Source organism: Heteronotia binoei, chromosome 18, assembly GCF_032191835.1.
Source record: "Heteronotia binoei isolate CCM8104 ecotype False Entrance Well chromosome 18, APGP_CSIRO_Hbin_v1, whole genome shotgun sequence".
In the NCBI taxonomy this organism is placed as follows: Eukaryota; Metazoa; Chordata; class Lepidosauria; order Squamata; family Gekkonidae; genus Heteronotia; species Heteronotia binoei.
This window is the reverse complement of record NC_083240.1, coordinates 18792517-18811943: the sequence shown is the minus strand read 5'-3', so window position 1 is coordinate 18811943 and position 19427 is coordinate 18792517. Positions and strand designations below refer to the sequence as shown.

At 45.9% G+C, this 19427-nt stretch overlaps 1 protein-coding gene across 1 annotated transcript in view; it reads right to left on the bottom strand.

The window, feature by feature from the left end:
* The window catches only part of LOC132587346 (uncharacterized), a 36628-nt gene that overhangs the window by 15084 nt on the left and 2117 nt on the right, over positions 1-19427 (bottom strand). The window contains exons 3-5 of the mRNA XM_060259621.1: positions 17591-17697; positions 4000-4123; positions 3236-3294 (exon numbers count right to left, since the gene is read on the bottom strand). Coding sequence (XP_060115604.1) covers positions 3236-3294; positions 4000-4123; positions 17591-17697 — 290 coding nt within the window. The remainder of the gene's footprint in view (positions 1-3235; positions 3295-3999; positions 4124-17590; positions 17698-19427) is intronic.

Genomic DNA, 19427 nt, shown 5'->3' with positions numbered 1-19427 from the left:
CAGGTTTTTCAACACCCCTTCCAATAGAAGTGGTTCCAGAGCAAGCAAACACTTCTCATTTTCCACAGTGAAGACGGAGGCAAAAAATTCATTTAGCTTCTCAGCCATTTCCCTATCCTCCTTCAGTAATCCTTTGACCCCTTGGCCATCCAAGGGCCCCACTGCCTCCCTGGCTGGTTTCCTGCTTCTAATATATTTGAAGAAATTTTTGTTGTTGGTCTTTATGTTTTTTGCAATATGCTCCTCTTAGTCCCTTTTTGCCTGCCTGATCACAGTCTTGCAATTTGATTTGCCTTGCCTGTGTTCCCTTTTATTAATCTCACTTGGCTAGCTTTCCACCGCTTAAAGGAGTCCTTCTTACCTTTTACAACTTCCATTACTTTGTTTGTTAACCATGCAGGCTTTCTCTTATACCTGTTTGTACCTTTCCTAACTTGTGGAATATATTTTATCTGTGCTTCTAGGATTGTAGTTTTAAATAGCCTCCAAGCTTCCCCAAGGGTTTTGACTGTATTTACCTTTCCTTTCAGTTTCCTCTTCACATGCCTCCGCATCTCAGAGAATTTACCCCTTTTAAAGTTAAACGTGGTTGTGCCGGTCTTTTGGGGCAACTCCCTATTTATACAAATAGTGAAATCAATAACGTTATGGTTGCTGCTCCCAAGCGATGCGATCACTTTTACATCTCTCACCAGGTCTTGGGCATTACTTAGGACCAAATCCAGGATCGCCCCACCCCTGGTAGGTTCTGTGACCATCTGCTACATAGCACAGTCATTGAGAGCATCTAGAAACTCAGTCTCTTTCTCTCGACCAGAACACATATTGACCCAATCAATCTGCAGGTAGTTAAAATCATTTGCGTACAAACATCTATAATTTCCTAGGCAAGCTAGGCCCGCCACCTTCCTCCTGCCGCCTCGAGACTCTGGCAGGCAGTCCATTCTGTTTGTCACCGTCTCAGTGGACAACTCTGTTCCATTACCCGGTAGAAAAGTATCAGCTAAGCCTTCATCTTTTTGAGATGAGTCTTCCCGAACCAGAGACATTTAATTTCCTTTTGGCTTTCCCCTAGATTTAGTTTAAAAACAGCTCTGCCACCTTTTTGATTTTAAGCGCCAGCAGCCTGGTTCCATCCGGGGACAAGTGGAGACCATCTTTTTTGTATAGCTCCCGCTTGTTCCAGAAATAATAATAATAATAATAATAATAATATTTTATTTTTATATCCCGCCCTCCCCGCCAGGCGGGCTCAGGGCGGCTAACAGACATGGGGATCCCATGATTCACATAAAACAACATAAACAGTTGTAAATATATCAGTCACAAATAAATTATTTAAAATAGTTAAAATATATAAAATGGTGCTAAAATACTGTATCATAATGTACGCAAGATGGCTAGATGTCCATTCGTTGGATTAATCAAGTTCTATCTCAAAAGCCAGCTGGAAAAGAAATGTTTTGCAAGCCCTGCGGAACTGGTTCAGGTCCCGCAGGGCTCGCACCATCTCAGGAAGGTCGTTCCACCAACGAGGGGCTATCACCGAGAAGGCCTGCTCCCTGGTGGCCTTCAACCTAGCTTCTCTTGGCCCAGGGATTGTTAGTAAGTTCTGAGAACCGGATCTCAGCGCTCTCTGGGGCACATATGGGGAGAGGCGGTCCTTTAGGTAGGCAGGTCCTCGGCCATATAGGGCTTTAAAGGTGATGACCAGCACCTTATAGCGAACACGGTAGACAACCGGCAGCCAATGCAGATCCCGCAGCCCAGGCCGCGCAGGTTCCCACCGTGGTAGTCCCTCCAGTAGCCTGGCCGCCGCGTTCTGGACTACCTGAAGTCTCCGTGTTCGGTATAGGGGCAGCCCCATGTAGAGGGCATTGCAGTAGTCCAATCTCGAAGTGACCGTTGCGTGGATCACAGTTGCTAGGTCGGTGCGCTCCAAGAAGGGAGCCAACTGCCTCGCCCTCTTAAGGTGAAAGAAGGCGGATCTAGCAGTGGCGGCTACCTGGGCCTCCATTGATAAAGAGGATTCCAGTAGCACTCCCAGGCTCTTGACTTTGCGCACTGGTACCAGTGGCGCACCGTCAAAGGCCGGTAAAGTGATCTCCCCTCCCGGTCCGCCGCGGCCCACGCAAAGGACCTCAGTCCCAGTGCCTAACAAACTTAAACCCTTCCTCCTTGCACCATCATCTCATCCACACATTGAGACTTCTAATTTGTGCCTGTCTCTCCAGCCCTGCACGTGGAACAGGTAGCACTTCTGAGAAGGCTACCTTGGAGGTCCTGGCCTTAAGTCTCCCACCTAGCAGCCTAAATTTTTCCTCCAGGACCTCACGACTGCATTTCCCCACATCGTTGGTGCCAACATGCACCACGACCACCAGCTCTTCCCCAGCACTGTCTATCAGCCTATCTACTACACGCATAATGTCCGCTACCTTCGCACCAGGTAGGCAAGTCACCATTCAGTCAGTATGCGGTTTTGCCACCGAGCTGTCTACTTGCCTAAGGATCGAATCACCAACTACCAAGACCCTCCCTCTCTTCCTGCCCAGGGATGGTTCCTTGGTGCGAAAGGATACCCGCTCACCAACTGAAGAAGAGGTCCCTTCTGAGGGCACATTCCCCTTATCCTCAGCCCGGTGCCCTGTTCCCTCTTGACCCTCATGCTCTCTGGTAGCAACGGGGCTGCCATGTTCAGAGCGGGGCTCAACTAACACGTCCCCGAGAGTCTTCTGCGAGTGCCTAACTGACCATCTCTGCTTCTCCAGGGCAGTCACCTCGGCCTCAAGGGTAAGAACTCGTTCCCTGAGGACCAGGAGCTCCTTGCATCGAGCACACACCCAAGACTTCTGTCCTGTGGGCAGATAGTCATACATGTGACACTCAGTGCAAAACACTGGAAAGCCCCCACCCCCCTGCTGGCATTCTACCTTCATGATAGCTTTTTAAAAATATGCAGTCTCTTTTTAGACCCTGTTTATGTGGCTCCCCGCCTGGAGAGCCTACTTACCTTATTGGGAACACAAGGAATCTGGGTTCCTGGTCCTTACACAGCCCCCAGGCTAAGAGCCACAGGCCAAGAGCCCTTTAGCTCCCGCCTCTGGCAGGGTGCAGCTTAACAATGCAAAGAGGGTGGGCAACATAGCCACTCTAATCAATCAGCCACAATCACCTTCAGCCCTTCACACGAACTCAAAAGTTTTCAGCAATTCCCCCAGCTGCCAAGCCTCACCCTTGAAGTACTCTCTGCTCTCTTCCAGAGGTCTCTGCAATGTGGTCACAATGTGGTCACTGCAATGTGGTCACAATGTGGTCACTGCAATGGTCACTCTTCCAGAGGTCACTGCAATCCATTTACCTTTGAAGGATGAATGCAACAGAAATCCTCAAAAGGCACCCACCTGCACCTGAATATGTGCCATATCTGGCTAACTGTTTGAGTTCCATGAAGGAGGCTATTAGACAGCAAATTCCAGCAATGCAACATCAGAAGGGAAATTAAGATATTCAGGTAACGTCACAGGCCACCAAAACAAGAGAATGAAGAATGCTAAAGAACTGGATCATGTAAAAAAAAAAAAAGGACAATGACATAAATCAAAAGTACAGAAAACCTTACTGAATAGCTAAAGCATTTATTTCATATATCATTTGTGTTATGATATATTTACAGTGTTCCTTTCTCACTGAGTCTAAGGTGAATTACATAGTGTAAGTTGCATACAATCAACAGGATGAGACACTCAAAAACAGAGCAATAGGATTTGGATGAAATCAGGTCAGTTAACGTTAAGAAGCAAATTTCTTTGTTTAGATTATTATACCTTGAGATGCACATCTAACTTTAGATTAACTCCTTGAATTTGACAATTGCCATTTTGAAGGAAGTCGATGGCTTCACCCTTGTGTACGCCCCCTCCCCTTCCAGGCCACCTTTTTGCAGGCGATTTCCACAAATGGGACTGCCCCACTTTGGCTAGCACTCAGGATCCAAACCAGGGCACAAGAAATTCAAATAGAAGCGATAGGATTTTTTGTAGCTCCCCAAGTGTTTTTTTCAAGCACAGGACAAAGTCTCTGTCACATTCACAGATCTGCTGCTGACATTGTGTTCCACCCCCTGAGGAAAAAACAGAACAAAACAGTTTTGTGGCTGAGGAGAAGACACTGGAATCCTAGATGTGCAACATTTTGAGATGGTATCTTAACCCCTCGAGGCCTACTTAATTGCCAGGGTCACTAGATGACTTCAGGGGGTGCAGTCAGTTGTGACACGGGTTCTAAGCAAGCTGGCCATTTCCTGCTGGTGGCAGCTAAACCCCTTCCTTTGGCCTAATCCCTCCTGCCCTCCATAATTTAAGGAGCAGGAGGGAAAAAAATGACTAGAAAATAAATTCCATAGGATGCTCTAGGAATTTCACCATGTCCCTATAGTCTTTATCACATGGTCTTCAGGGGAAATTCCTAGAGTGTCTTTCCCTTCACTAGGCACCATCCTCAAAATCTCCCTGCATTTGCCAAGGTAGTGCTGGCAACCCTAGCTAAGCCCCTGGAGCACCTACGTCCTGCCTCCACCCCAAAAGCATAGGCTTACATCTTCACTTTTTTGCTCTGCCCATTTATCTATTTAATAGATTTTCTCTTCAAAAATTTGGTATGCCATCTCTGCGAAACTGCTCAAGGCAGGCCATGGCAAAACCAACAAAAAACAAAGCAACCAGCAAAACAAACCAATAACCCCCCCAAAAAACAAAATAAACAAAAACAAGCCAATAAAAACAAGTTCAGAGTATAAAAGCTCATAAAACACTCAGAGCACTGTAAAAAGATGGATAAATAGTCTTCTGGCTAGGAGCAAACAATCCTTTAAAAGATGGAATTGCCCTGACTCAGATATACCAGGCAAGTCCTAACTTGGAAGCTAAGCAGGGTTGACTTTGGCAAGTACTTAGATGGGAAACTTCCAAGGAATACCAAAGCCTAGAGGCAGAGCAGAGGCAGGCTTTACTTAGCCATCTCTCTGAATATCTTCCATGCCCCCAGTAGGGGTCAGTCTCCAGAGGTCACCATGACTTCTCAGTGTGCGCGCACGCACACACACACAAATACAAAAAACCCAAAAAGGTGGCATTCTTTCATTAAAAGCCTGGGTAACAAGGAATGTTTCAGCTTGATGCTCAAAAGCCCACTAAAGAAGGGGAGGGAACTCAGCAGGGTTGTAAGACTGTAATATAGTCCCATTGTCAGCAGCTGGCATGGCCGAGCATCTGCCCACCTCAGCCCCAAGCATCCGCACAGCACCCACACGCTGCCAATCAAAGCTGCTCTAAAAGTGCTCTCATACTGGGCTCGGGAGACTTGGTTTTCTGGCTGTTTCTGAAGCTCAGAGTAAGTTCAGGAACAAGCATCTGCTCTGCTTCCTGTTTCACACTTCAGGGTAGGGTTGCTGGATCCTTCCTGGTCACCGGCAGGGGAAGGGGTTGTTGTTGTTTTTTGCCATATCCAGGTCAGGAAACTCCTGGAGATTTGGTGGTGGAGCCTAGTTCAGGGCCTTTCACTGACATCGTACCAGCTGCTGAACCCCCACCGCTGGCCAGTAGGACTTAGATCTGGTGTGGAAAGCTACACGCCCTGCCACCCTTTTGCATTAGAGAAACATTCTGCCTCAGTCAATTTACCACAGGTCACATTTCTGGTCCGGTAGGTGTAGGAATATCTTTTAGTTTTGGGCTTGCACCTCTTGTTCATTGCTTCATCATAACAGCAGTCATGATAATGGCAGCACCTGAGAGACGGGGAAAGCAATGCATCGTGGGTGACTCAGTGATGCATTGTGAGCAACCAGGTGATCCAGTTCCCCCTGGCATTTGCAGAGCTGATTAAGAGCTGGGGGGTGCTTGCTGTTTAAAAAGCAGATTGGTGTAGAGCAGGGCAGGGGTATCAAACTCATGTGTTATGAGGGCCGGATCTGACATAAATGATACCTTCTCGGGCTAGGCCATGCGTGTCATGAAATGTAATGCCAGTTAGCAGAGATATAAACTTTATAAAGGACACAGACAAAAACAAGGATTTTTTTTTTAAAAAAGCTTAAAATAAAGCATGCTTAAAACATTAGTACTTCAATCCATCAAAAGCCTTTATTGGCATATATCAGATTATAAACAAACAAACAAACAGCATAGAAATAATAAAAACAGTCATATGCAGCTATACATTGGACAATTGATCCTTGATTACCGGAGTCAAGAATAAAGCAACCCTTTCAGTTATTTCAGATGACAAATCCTTCAGAAGACGGCAAACCTTTACAACGTCTGAGCAGCCTGTCATATTGAACAGAATTGGATCTAGAAACCTAAGGCGTATAGTATCATATAGGGGACAATAAAGAAGAATATGGGACAATGCGTCAACTTGTTTTAAATTACATATACATAGTCTTAATGAAAGTGGGATTTTTTTATATCTACCATAGGTAACTGCTGATGGGAACATTAGTACTTGTTGGTCTTAAAGATGCTTTCTTTGGATCTCTCCCATGGGATCCAGGGAACTAGGCAAAGAACGCTCTGGCTCTTTCCATCCTTCCCAGGGGACCAGGAGAAAGGGAGCCTCAGCTAATAGAAGGAAAAGAAGCTTGGCTTAGTAGCTGTGCTGGGTGACCGAGAGAGTCTGACAAAGCAATCTCTGCCTCCCCCCTTCCTCTCCAAGGGAGGAGCCTCAGCCAATGGAGAAAACAGAAGTTTTGCTCTGTAGCTCCTATGCAATTGAGCAAGCCTGGCAAAGCAAGCTATGATGCAGAAGGAAGCAAGAGAGAGGGAGAAGGAAGTAGATGACAGCCAGTTGCTCAGGGGCCTGATTCAGCCCTTGGGATGCATGTTTGACAGCCCTGGTGTAGAGGCCTGGACAGCCTTTGACCAGCTGTGTCTGATTCACCAACTACACCCCTGCTTTGATTCTCAGCTGATCCAGCCATGCTGAACTATGCTTTTGTAACCTTGTTGCTGGACTACCGTCATGCTCTCGATGTGGAGCTGTCTGTGAAGACAACCCAGAAACTGCAGCAGGTTCAGAATGCCGCAGGCTGATTATTCTGCAGGGCCACAAATTGTCAATTTTAGAACTGCAGTGGCTGCCTGCCAGTATGTTTCCCAGTTCAAACTGCTGGCGTTGACCTTTAAAACTCTTCACGGCCTAGGATCCACAGTACTTGAATATACAAGCTGTCTCTTCAGGTTGTCCTCTTCCTTGTCTTAGGATAGTCCACCTGACATCAGCTGGGGGCTTGTGTTTTTCCTATTGTAGCTCCCGCTCTTTGGAAGGGGCTCACTGCTAGGGTTGCCAATCCCCAGGTGGGGGCAGGGGATCCCCCGGTTTGGAGGCCCTCCCCCACTTCAGGGTCATCAGAAAGCGGGGGTGGGGGAGGGAAATGTCTGCTGGAAACTCTATTATTCCCTATGGATACATTCCCATAGGAAATAATGGAGAATTGATCTGCGGGTATCTGGGGCTCTGGGGGGGCTGTTATTTCAGGTAGAGGCACCAGATTTTCAGTATAGCATCCAGTGCCTCTCTCCAGATTCCCCCCCAGGTTTTAAAAAGATTGGACCAAGGGGTCCAATTCTATGAGCCCCAAAAGAAGGTGCCCCTATCCTTCATTATTTCCTATGGAAGGAAGGCATTTTAAAAGGTGTGCAGTCCCTTTAAATGTGATGGCCAGAATTCCCTTTGGAGTTCAATTATGCTTGTCACACCCTTGCTCCTGGCTCCACCCCCAACATCTCCTGGCTCCACCCCCAATGTCTCCTGGCTCCACTCCCAAAGTGGCCAGATATTTTTTGACTTGGACTTGGCAACCCTACTCACTGCAGAAATGAAAGGGGCACCATCCCTAGAAATTTTTGGCAGGCACTGCAAGGCCATTTGATCTGTCGGGATTTCAAATGGTATACAGACTGCAGCACATTACAGGGAAGGGAGTCATTTGGAGTCCTATTTTGTTCTGCATCTACTGTTTATATGTCAGGCACCTCGAGCCACACAGAAGGGCAAGTTTAAAAACATTTTAATTAAATAAATAACCAAGATGCCTCTCTACTTTGTAACACTTCCCAGTTTTTTTTTTAATGAGGGCAAGTTCAGGTTGAGCTCTAGTTTAGAGCACCTGATGTTTTTCAACCAGTCATGGTCCTCCTTAAGAAGAAGAATTCCAAAACATTCCTGGGTGGGTGAGTTCACCCAACACCCCCCCCCCTACACACACACACAGCAACCCCAGCCATGCGCAGTCTGGGCCCCAGCCTCCATTTTGATAGCTGACATTCCATCATGGCCGCTTCTTGCCGTCCTTTTGCCCAGCCCAGTTCCTGATGCCCTTGATAGCATTTCTGCTGGAAGTCATTCTAATTAGTTGGAAATTTAAATTTTAAATCATTCTGAAAATGCCAAGGAAGACATTTTGGATGAGGCTCAAGAGATGCCATCAGTCCATCAACCTTGTACTGACACACACACAAAAAAACACCTTGTACGGACTGTCTTTATAAAGCAGTGTTTTCCATCAGTTGCAGGGGTCTGGGATTCATCTGGTTTGGCTACTCTGAGATTCTCAAGAGCTAGAATCCTATGACACTTTGCAGTTTTCGAATCTCCAAAGATGGGCAATCTGGCCTTGAAGTAGTACCACAGTGTAATGCAAAATATTGTTACACGTTCTAAGTCCACTGAAACCATTGGCCTTAGAAAGACGTAACTTCAGTAAGGTTGCTCTATAATTGCTCTAGTTTTTGTTGACAAAGAGGCTGAAGTCATGTTCTCACTGTACAGAGAGAGATCTTCAGAGTCTCTGTAATGCTGTCACAATACATTTGGGGCTGTATTCATTGTCAATTCAATGGAAGATCCCCTCCCACACAATTTGATGAAGTGGGAAGATAGTTTGTTAGCCAGAGAACTAAGAACTTGTCCAGAGCCATCCTAAGAGTTTGCAGTGGAATAGGAGCATTGAGCCCAGTATTCTTAGAAACGAATTCTGGAAGGACATCAAAACTACACTAGGACACTGCAATTAAGAAACTTCTGGCTACATCACTGAAACCTGTACAGCTTCATTTGACAACAATCCCTGATGGCTCATTAGACAACTGTCACCTTACCAATCAATGTCATCCACTGGTTTTCCTTTGCCTCCCAGTCCACAGTGACATCCATACATGAAAAAGTCTTGGAAGGGTTTTTTCCCAGTGACTTTTTGGATCATCTTCCAAAGATCAACGAGACTGCCATTTGTTATGACTGCCCCTGAAAACAGCAGGAAAGGGAATTTCAAACATGGTGGAGGCGATCGAGTCTATACATCACAAGCTGCTTCCCAGGCCTCTGATTCAAAAAGGTGAACACAGGAGCCGGAAGGGGTGTTTGTGGGATAGAAATGAGATGGTGTGACAGTGAACACATGAACTCATAAAGCTGCCTTAAAATTGAATCAGAGCCTTAGTCCATCGAAGTCCATATCTTCTGCTCTGACTGGAGGCAGCTTTCCAGGTTTTCAGGCAGGGGTCTTTCACATCACCTGCTGTCAGATCCTTTAAAGCGGACATGCCAGGATTTCAACCAAAGAGCACCTTCTGTGTGCCATGCAGATGCCCTACCACTGATCCACAGCCCTTCCATATAGGAGCTATCTTGATATGAATAAGTGGATCCCACCCTGGAGAAATGTTATGGGTCAGGGAGGATGGAAGTACTCACTCCAGATCCAGTGTGGTATCATGGTTAGAGTGCCAGACTAAGATCTGGGAGACCCAGGTTTGAATTCCCATTCTGCCATGGAAGAAGACAGTAGATTTATACCCTACCCTTCTCTCTGAATTAGAGTTTCAGAGCAGCTTACAATCTCCTTTATCTTCTTCCCCCACAACAGACACCCCGTGGGGTAGGCAGGGCTGAGAGCTCTCCCAGAAGCTGCCCTTTCAAGAAGAGCTCTGGTGAGAGCTATGGCTTACCCAAGGCCATTCCAGCAGCTGCAAGTGAGGAGTGGGGAATCGAAACCCAGTTCTCCCAGATAAGAGTCCGCACTCTTAACCACTACACCAAACGTGCTTGGTGACACTGGACCAATCACACATATTCACTTCAGCTACCTCACAGGATTGTTACAAGGAGCAAATGGAGAAGAGGAGGCTGCTGTAAGCTCTTTTGGTTCCTCGTTAGGAAAAACAATGAGATCAAAATATCTAAATTATTCATTTTGCTTTTCACTTTTGCTGATTTTCCTCAGAAATGTCTCTCTCCCTCACTCTCTCTCTCACACACACACAATTGTCTTTGAGACTCTTTGGAGTGGAGGGCGGGATATAAATCCAATATCATCATCATCAACATATTTCCCCCCCTAACTGGGAAAATCAACTCCCACCAGTCAAATGACTCCACTGAAGTAAAGGAAAAGATGTCACCTGTTTTGGTCCCCTTGAATATTTGATATTTTAGTACTTGGTGTGCCAATCGAGTCACAGCTGACTTATGGTGACCCCCCTCAGGGTGTTCAAGGCAAAAGCCAAACACAGCTGATTTGCCATTGCCTGCTTCTACATAGCAACTTCTTTGATAGTCTCTCATCCAAGTACTAACCAGGGCCAACCCTGCTTTGCTTTGAGAGGTCTGACAAGATCAGGTTAGCCTGGGCCATCCATCCATGTTGGGGCAGCTGATATTTTAGTACTTACCAAAAGTCAGTAGCAGCACCAATGCAGACAGAGTCTTCCTCTCCATGGGAGGCCCTGAAGAAGAGATCCAAAGTCATCATCTCCCTTTACACAGAGAATGTGGCTGGGGAAGTTAACTGCAGGCTGCCGAAGGTGGGAAAGACACCAGCATGTCAGCCCCGGATGCTCCTGTCTGTGGGAATCAGGAAATCCAGGATTACTGTTCAGGCATGCCCCTGTCCTAATGATGGAATTTTCTAATTCATAAAAGTGACAAAAAGCTGGCTGCTATGAGGATGATGCATTCATTTTCAATGACAGCTACAATGTGGGGTAAGTTGGAAGCAGGAGCTGCAAAAAGCAGATCAGTCCAGAGATCTTGGTCTCTGTCCACCTACCTCTTCTAGGTTTGGAAGAGAAATTCTCAACAGCACGAAGTCCAGCTTGGTTTTCTAACCAAGCTTTTATATGAACCCAGCGGCGTCCCCACCCTTTGGGAATTCATACAAAAAAGTGTGAACTTCTCTATAAATGAAAATTTCTTTTTTGCAGCTTCCTCCTGGGCAAGTCCTGTTCATGCTGTGGCATACAGACAAAAGAAGAAAACATTTTATTTGTGATTATTTAAAATATTTATAAGCCCCCTTTCTACCTCACAGGGATTCAAGGTAGCTTACAGTGTAAATAATAACAAAACACAGTAAAATGTACGAATCCATAAAAGCCATTAGATAAAAAATCAATAGTTTAAAACTGCTGGTTGGCAGGAGAACTAATAAAATGCCCTGTTAATAAAACTATCTTCAGCTGCCTCCTAAAGACTGGAAGTGGATGGGATCAGGTGCACCTCCACGGGGAGGTTGTTTCATAATTGTGGGCTACCTCTGAAAAGGCCCTGTATTCGTGTACCCACCAGATGAGTTTCTGGTCAGTGGAACAGTTGAAAGGATCTCCTCTTGTGTTCTTAGTTTCTGGGCAGGAACATTTGGGAGAAGACAGTCCTTCAGGAACTCTTGTCTCAAACCACGTAGGGCTTTAATGGTGATGTCAAGGGGTGTGGCGTAGTATGCAAATGAGTTCCTGCTGGGCTTTTTGTACAAAAAAAATCCTGGCTACAGGTAGGCATACTTAGGGTAATATTTATTTCTTGGTTTCCAGTTTGATTTGAGAAATCCATCCATCCTTCTTTGGTCTGCCTGTGGGTGGGGGCTGGCCTTGATAACCAGCAGCAAAAAAGGGATACCACATGGTGGGTGGGGTCAGACATGACTGGTGGTGCGTGCTGAGCATTTGGCAGTGCCAGGATTCTGCCATTCAGTATTGACACTCATCCCCTGCGTAAATTGAAATGAAAAAAGAGAAGCAAAACAACCGTATGGTGTCCACAGTTAAGGGAGATTTTGCAAAATTACAGCTGTCTGAAAACGAAAGGGGTGCCTTTTAAGCCCTTCAACTTCTCCAAACTATCCAACTGGAAGGACAGGCTTCTCTATTTCAACAAATAGAAACTACAAGCTGGGGATTTCTCAGAAGGAAGAAAGGGTTCTGAAAACGGTGATGCCCATCGATGTGGGTGTGTTTGAGGACATGGAGAGAGCTCATTCCCTGTTCTGAACTGCCAAAGCTTTCAAATCAGTTTTTAATTTTCTCTGCAATTGCCTGTAGTATAGAGTCACAGAATAGAATCATAGAATCAAAGAGTTGGAAGGGACCTCCAGGGTGATCTAATCCAACCAACCCCCTGCACGATGCAGGAAACTCACAAATACCGCCCCCCACCCCCAATTCACAGGATCTTCATTGCTGTCAGATGGTCGTCTAGCCTCGGTTTAAAAACCTTCAAGGAAGGAGAGCCCACCACCTCCCAAGGAAGTCTGTTCCACTGAGGAACCGCTCTAACAGTCAGGAAGTTCTTCCTAATGTTGAGCTGGAAACTCTTTTGATTTCATTTCAACCCATTGGTTCTGGTCCTACCTTCTGGGGTCACGGAAAACAATTCCACAACATCCTCTATATGACAGCCCTTCAAATACTTGAAGATGGTGATCATATCACCTCTCAGTAGTAGTAGCATGGGTATTATTAGAAACTATTTTTACAGTCACAGTCAGCAACTCTGGCATGTGATGTACTCCTGTGCTCCATCCTAGGATCCTACACTGGCCCCTGTCCCAACGACTGCATGCACCCTAGGGTGCTGCTGCTGCATTAGCCAATTATTCCTTTTCCACACAAGAAGTTGTATTGCTCATTGTTGCTCTGTATAAATGCAACTGATGCACAAATAAGGTTGAAAAAATGTGTTTATCCGGGGGGGGGGGGGCGGAATTGTTGAAGAAAAATGCATGTTGTTTATGTCATTTATACTCTCTTTTCTCTCCAGCGGAGATGCAAAGTGTCTTAAATTGCTCTCCTCTCCTCTATTTTATCTTCACAACAACTCTGTGAGATAGGTTAGGTTGAGAGCATGTGACTGGCCCAAGGTCACCTAGTAAGCTTCTGTGGCAGAGTAGTGATTTGAACCTGGGACTCCTGGATCTTAGTCCAAAACTCTAACCACTACACCATGCTGGCTTCTTTCCACTTTTTTTATTTTGGAGAAATCTTAACCTGGAAGTTGCACTCTTGCATACACAAGAAAAGCCCAAACTACCCTGAGAGCAACATCCAGCCACCAGCACCACACATGCTGCAAGCCAGTTGTGCTTGGGAAGAGAGTAATTTATGGTAGGTCATGATGGGGATCAGTCTTTCTGTGATGGTGACAGGAAGGTCGGAGCTATCAGTTCCCTGTGAAACTTCTCAGATGGGCTCTGACTTCTACAAGAGGACAGGCTGCAAAGGGAGCTTGTGAATCAACCTGGACAGCTCCCTGCAGAATGGGTTTCCCTTTGCCCCAGTTCTTGACTCCCTCTTTGTTTATCTCTCTGGTTCCTGCTGTGTTGCTGAATTGTTGGACAGCGCTAGCTAGCTCTTCTCTGCCTTGGCTGTCTCCTCCCTAGGCCTGTGTAGTAGGGATGCCAGCCTCCAGGTAGGATCTGGGGATCCCCTGCAATTCCAGCTCATCTCCAGACTACAGAGATCAGTTCTCCTGGAGAAAATGGATGCTTTGGAGGGTGGACTCCCTGACAGTGTACGCCATTGTGGTCCTTGTCCTCTACAGGCTCCAGTCCCAAATCTCCAGGAGTCTCCCAGTCTGGATCTAGCAACCCTACTGTGTAGCCATCTGGGAAATGGGCCAAGCTGCATGAGAGCTGCACTCTTGTTTTGCCTAACTGAGAGAGAAAGAGTTGGATTTATCCCCCTCCCTTCACAGGGAGTACAATCTGTTTCCCTTCCTCTCCCCACAACAGACACCCTGTGAGATAGGTGGGGCTGAGAGAACTGCTCTTGAGAGAACAGCTCTGAGAGAACTGTGGCTGACCCAAGCGCACCTAGAAGGCTGCATGTGGAGGAGGAGTGGGGAATGAAGCCTGATTCTCCATATTAGAGTCTGCCACTCTTAACTACTACACAAAACTGTCCAGGAGTCAGACTAGGATCCAAGAGACTCCAGTGTGAATCTCCACTCTGTCATGGAAGCCTGTTGGGTAACTTTGCGTTGGCCATACACTCTGAGCCTAAACTACCCCACAGGGGTCTAGTTGTGAGGGTAAGACAGAAGGGGAGAGAACAGTGTAAGCTGCTTGGGAAAGTGGTGGCTAAATGAAGAAAAATATGCCAATTTTAAGATAAAAATAGTGTTCATCCAGCAGGTTACTGGGACTGTAAAAAGGGTTGTTTCAAAGCAAGTGTGCATTTACCCCAAAGAAGCCATGTCTCAGAGCTGGCTGTTCTTTTGGAAGAGCTGAACCCTGGGGAGTGTGATTGCTTGAAGAGAGGCTCATGCAAACATTTTCACTGTTTTTGTCCCCTCCCAAATGATGATCAGAGGATGCGATCTGCAGGATGCCAAGTTTTTTCACAAAATGTGTCCCCTCCCCCCCCCAAAAAAGATTTAGCTTAGCCCTCATTACAAAATTCTCCACTGAAGCCAACATAGAAAGTTTTGAGTCACAAACTCATCCTGTCCTTTCTGTGGATTCATTCCAACATGGTCTTCTCCAAAAAAACAATCTTGAAGAGAAGTGTTTCTCCCTCTTTTATAATTCTAGAACCCTGGGGTCATCCACTGAAGCAAGAGGATGGGAGATTCAGGACAGACAAAAGGAAGTACTTCTTACAAGACATAGTTCTGTGCAGGGCTTTTTTTTGTAGAAAAGGCCTAGCAGGAACTCATTTGCATTTTAGACCACACACCCCAACACTCCCATTGTTTTACACAGGGCTTTTTTGTAGAAAAAGCCTAGCAGGAGCTCATTTGCCTATTAGGCCACACCCCCTGACACCAAGCCAGTCGGAACTGCGTTCCTGTGTGTTCCTGCTAAAAAAAAAAGCCCTGGTTCTGTGTGGAGCTAACTGCCTCAAGATATGGTGATGGCTAGCAATTTGGAAAGATTTAAAACAGAGGTGGACAAATTCATGGAAACAGACAAATTCATGGGCTGTCAATGGCTATTAGTCATTACCCCCTCCAATACCAGCGGCAGTACGCCATGTTGCTGGGAAACATGGGTGGGAGGATGCTGTTGCCTAGAGGTTGCTGGACTTGATGGGTCTTTGGTCTGATCCAGCAGAACTCTTTCTGTTCTTACATTCTTATGCTTATTATTTGGCCAAGGCTTTATTGGCCCACTTTAGCATTCCAGCACAAAATCTGGAACCAAAACACCTTTAGTTTCACATACTGATCCCTCTGTCTCAGAAATGATGGCCTGCTTTTTTCTGGTCAGCTCCCAATAGGTTCTTGTCCCACAGAAGTTTATCAGAAAAGCACATCTGACTAATAGAAGCATGATGGAATCAGAGGAGCTAAGGCTGGTATTCTTGATAGGTTGTCCCCAGTTGACTGGCGGAGTGTGTACCTCCTCTTGGACCATGCAATTGTGACGCTTAGAGAAATGGAACCCACCAAGTAGTCTACAGAGGAGGGAGAAAGAAGAGAACAGAAGGACCAGGTACATCTTGAGGATCTTAGAATTCTATCAGTATTTGAACACATGACATGTAGACAACAATTGCATATGGACTAATTTTCAGATATTTGGAAACCTTTTATATAGATCTGCCACCACTGTTGCTATATTTGTGTCTCTGTGTAAATTTTTTTCTCTTTTTTAAAATGGTTCTGATTTTTTCCAACAGCTTTTATTTGGCTGTGTATATAATTATATATGCAAAGAAAAAATGTTATAACAGTTAGAGGCTGAAATTGATCACTCCAAGTTTATGAATGGTTTTGCATAACCCCTGGAAAGAAGGGGTAGAAGACAGTAGAAGGACAGAATACATTTGAGTGCATAGGACAGTGAGATCATATCATACTTTGGACAAACAGGATGTTTAAGTTCATTAATCTTTAGTTGATTAACCATTGGCTTTTTAGCAAATTGGATTTAGATGAAATGTCAGTTTCTCAAAAGTAGAGGGAAGTTTGCACTATGGAATTTTATCCAGAATCTAATCTAGGGATGAGATCATATTTTGCATGCAGGCCAGTTCATTCATATACCTCCTTCTTGATTTTGCTTCTCTGTATTCCAGCAGCAGGCTGAATGGATACACAAAGGGCTACTCACCTTGAGCCTGTTTTTGGGAAGAACAGGATAGAAATGTGAAGGAAGGAAGGAAGGAAGGAAGGAAGGAAGGAAGGAAGGAAGGAAGGAAGGAAGGAAGGAAGGAAGGAAGGAAGGAAGGAAGGAAGGAAGGTGCTCCAAAGGTATCTCATTTGCCATTATTTCAGCACACAATTCAAACCAGGTTATTTGAAGCTAACCCTTTTGTATGTATAGGTTATTATAGCTTGGGATACAGATCCCACTTCAGAGTAATTCTTTGAATTTGACAACTGCCATTTTAATGTATATGCTTGCCCTCATATACTCCTCTCCAAGTTCCCCCTTTTTGGAGGGGTTTTCTACAAACAGGACTCTCCCGTTTGCACTAGCACCCAGGGTCTGAAGTGCCACAAAACTTATTCCAATAGAAGCGATAGGACTTCCTGTAGTTCCTCGAGTGTTCTTTCAAGCACTGCACAAAGTCTCTGTCGCATTCGCAGGTCTGTTGCTGACATCGTGTTCCACTGCCTGAGGGAGGGAAAAACCAACAAGCAGCTTTTGGGGCTGAGGAGGAGACAGTGGAATCCTAGATATGCAAGACCTTAAGACTAACCATCTCTTAAGCTCTCAAAGCTATTTAACTGCCAGGGGCATTAGATAATATCAAAGGGCACAGTCAGTGCTGGTATTGGGTTCAAAGTAGGCTTGCAATTTGCCTGCTGGTAGTAGATAAGTCCCTGCCCTAGGCCCCAGCTCCCCGCCCTTGATATATTAAGGGGAAAATCTGGAAAACACCCTCCATAGTGACGCTCTAGGAATCTTCCCATGTCTCCATGGAGTTTACAAAAATAAGGCAAATCACAATCACATTAACAGGGTGATGTCATTTCCAGGTTGAACCTGGAAATGATGCCATGTCATTGATCTGACTGTGCCCCCCACCCCACCCCATCTCCACACCCCAATCTGCTACCGGAGTGCCAGCCACTGACTGGCAACTCGGTGCCAGAGCCAAATTTACACACAAGCCAAGTAAGGTACAATTTAGTGCCTTGGATTAAGAGATGCAATCCCATCTCCCCAGATATTGAAGATTAGCTGAAATGTAACATGAAGCTTCTCTCAGCTGTGACAAGAACAAAGGGCCCAGCTCTGGTGTAGAAACCCACATGCCCTGCCACCCTTTTGCATCATAGAAATGTGCCTCCACAGCCAACTCACCACATTTCACATTCCCAGACAGGTGGGTGTAGGAATATCTTTCTCTTTTGGGCTTGCACCTTTGCCTCATCACTCGACGATAGCAGCAGTCATGATCACGGCAACACCTGAGAAATGGGGAAAGCAATGCAGAATGGCTCCATGTGAGTAGCTAGGCGATCCAGTTCCCTCTGGCATTTGCAGAGCAGGTTAAGAGGTTGGGGAGCGCTCAGGAACACAGCCTTGCTGTTTAAAAAGCATTAGCTGCAGAGGCCTGAAGGGCGTTCAACCTGCTGAGTCTGGCTCACCAGCCCTCACCTTGCTTTGGCACTTAGCTGATCTGGTCATGCTTTTGTAACCTCCTGGCCTTGGAGTCTATGTTGCACTGCCCTTGAAGACAATCCAGAAACTGCAGCTAGTTTGGATATAATCCTTATCAGGCGCCACTTTTTAGGAACACTTTTTACCAACTACACTAGCTGCCGGTATGTTTCTCAGTTCAAGGTCCTGGTGATGATCTTGAAAGCTCCTCATGTTCTAGGATCTTCAATCCTGTATCTCCACATCTTTTTCCACATGTTCCTGTGTGGCAGTTGTCATCTTCAGATTTTGCCCCTTGCCGGTTGTCCCTCTGCTAGGGTAACCCATCTGGCATCAGCTAGGAGCTGTGATTTTTTTTTCTATTTTAGCTGTCACTCTTTGGAATGGGCTCCCCAAGGAGATTGGGAGGGGGCACCACGGCAGGAACTCCTTTGCACATTAGGCCACTCCCCCTGATGTAGCCAATCCGCCTGGAGCTTACAGTAGGCCCTGTACGAAGAGCCAGTTTGGTGTAGGGGTGAAGTGCACGGACTCTTATCTGGGAGAACCAGGTTTGATTCCTTACTCCTCCACTTGCACCTGCTGGAATGACCTTGGGTCAACCATAGCTTTCACAGGAGTTGTCCTTGGGCAGCTGCTGTGAAAGCTCTCTCAGCCCCACCTACCGCACAGGGTTTTGTTGGTGGGGAGAAGGTAGAGGAGATTGTGACCACTCTGAGACTCTGAGATTCAGAGTATAGGGCATGATATAAATCCACTATCTTCATCTTCTTCCTGCTACAAAAAAGCCATGGGGGGAGGGCGCTATCTTTAGAAATGTTTAGTAGGCACTGCAAGGTCATTTGATCTATCAGGTTTTTGCGTGGTGTCTAGACTGCAGTACATATTATGGGGGAGGGGATTCTTTGAGGTCATATTTTGTTCTGTATCTTTTGCGTTCTGATTTGTAAGCCACTTTGGGTCACAAGGAAGGGCAAATTATAAATATTTCAGTGAAAACAAATAACCGAGATGCCTCCCCATCCAATATCACTTCCCCGTTCTTAACAAGGGTAAGTTCAGGCTGAGTCGTCCACCTCTTGTTCGCAGCCACTGGTTTTCCTAACCTGACATGCTCCCTATTTGAAAAACAAGTTTGTCCCCTTGAAAAAAAAGCAGTCATGTCAGAAATTTAAAAGGCAGATTTTCAAAACATTCTTGGTTGGGATGAGTTAGTGTACCAGGCGGGGCAGGGGGCTGCCTCCTCACACAACAGCCGCAATCACACCCAGTCTGGGTCACAGTGTTCGTTTCAATAGCCAGCATTTTCTCATGGCTGCTTCTTGCCGACCTTTTACCCAGCCCAGTTCCGGATGCCCTTGATAGTGCTTCTTCTGGAAGTCATTCTAAGCAGTTGGAAATGTAAATTTAAAATTATTCTGGAAATGCTGATAAGGACATTTTGGGCGAGGCTCAAAAGATGCCACCCGTCTACCAACTTTCTCCTGACTGTCTTTCAAAAGCTGTGTTTTCAATAAGTTGTGGGGGGCTTGAGTGT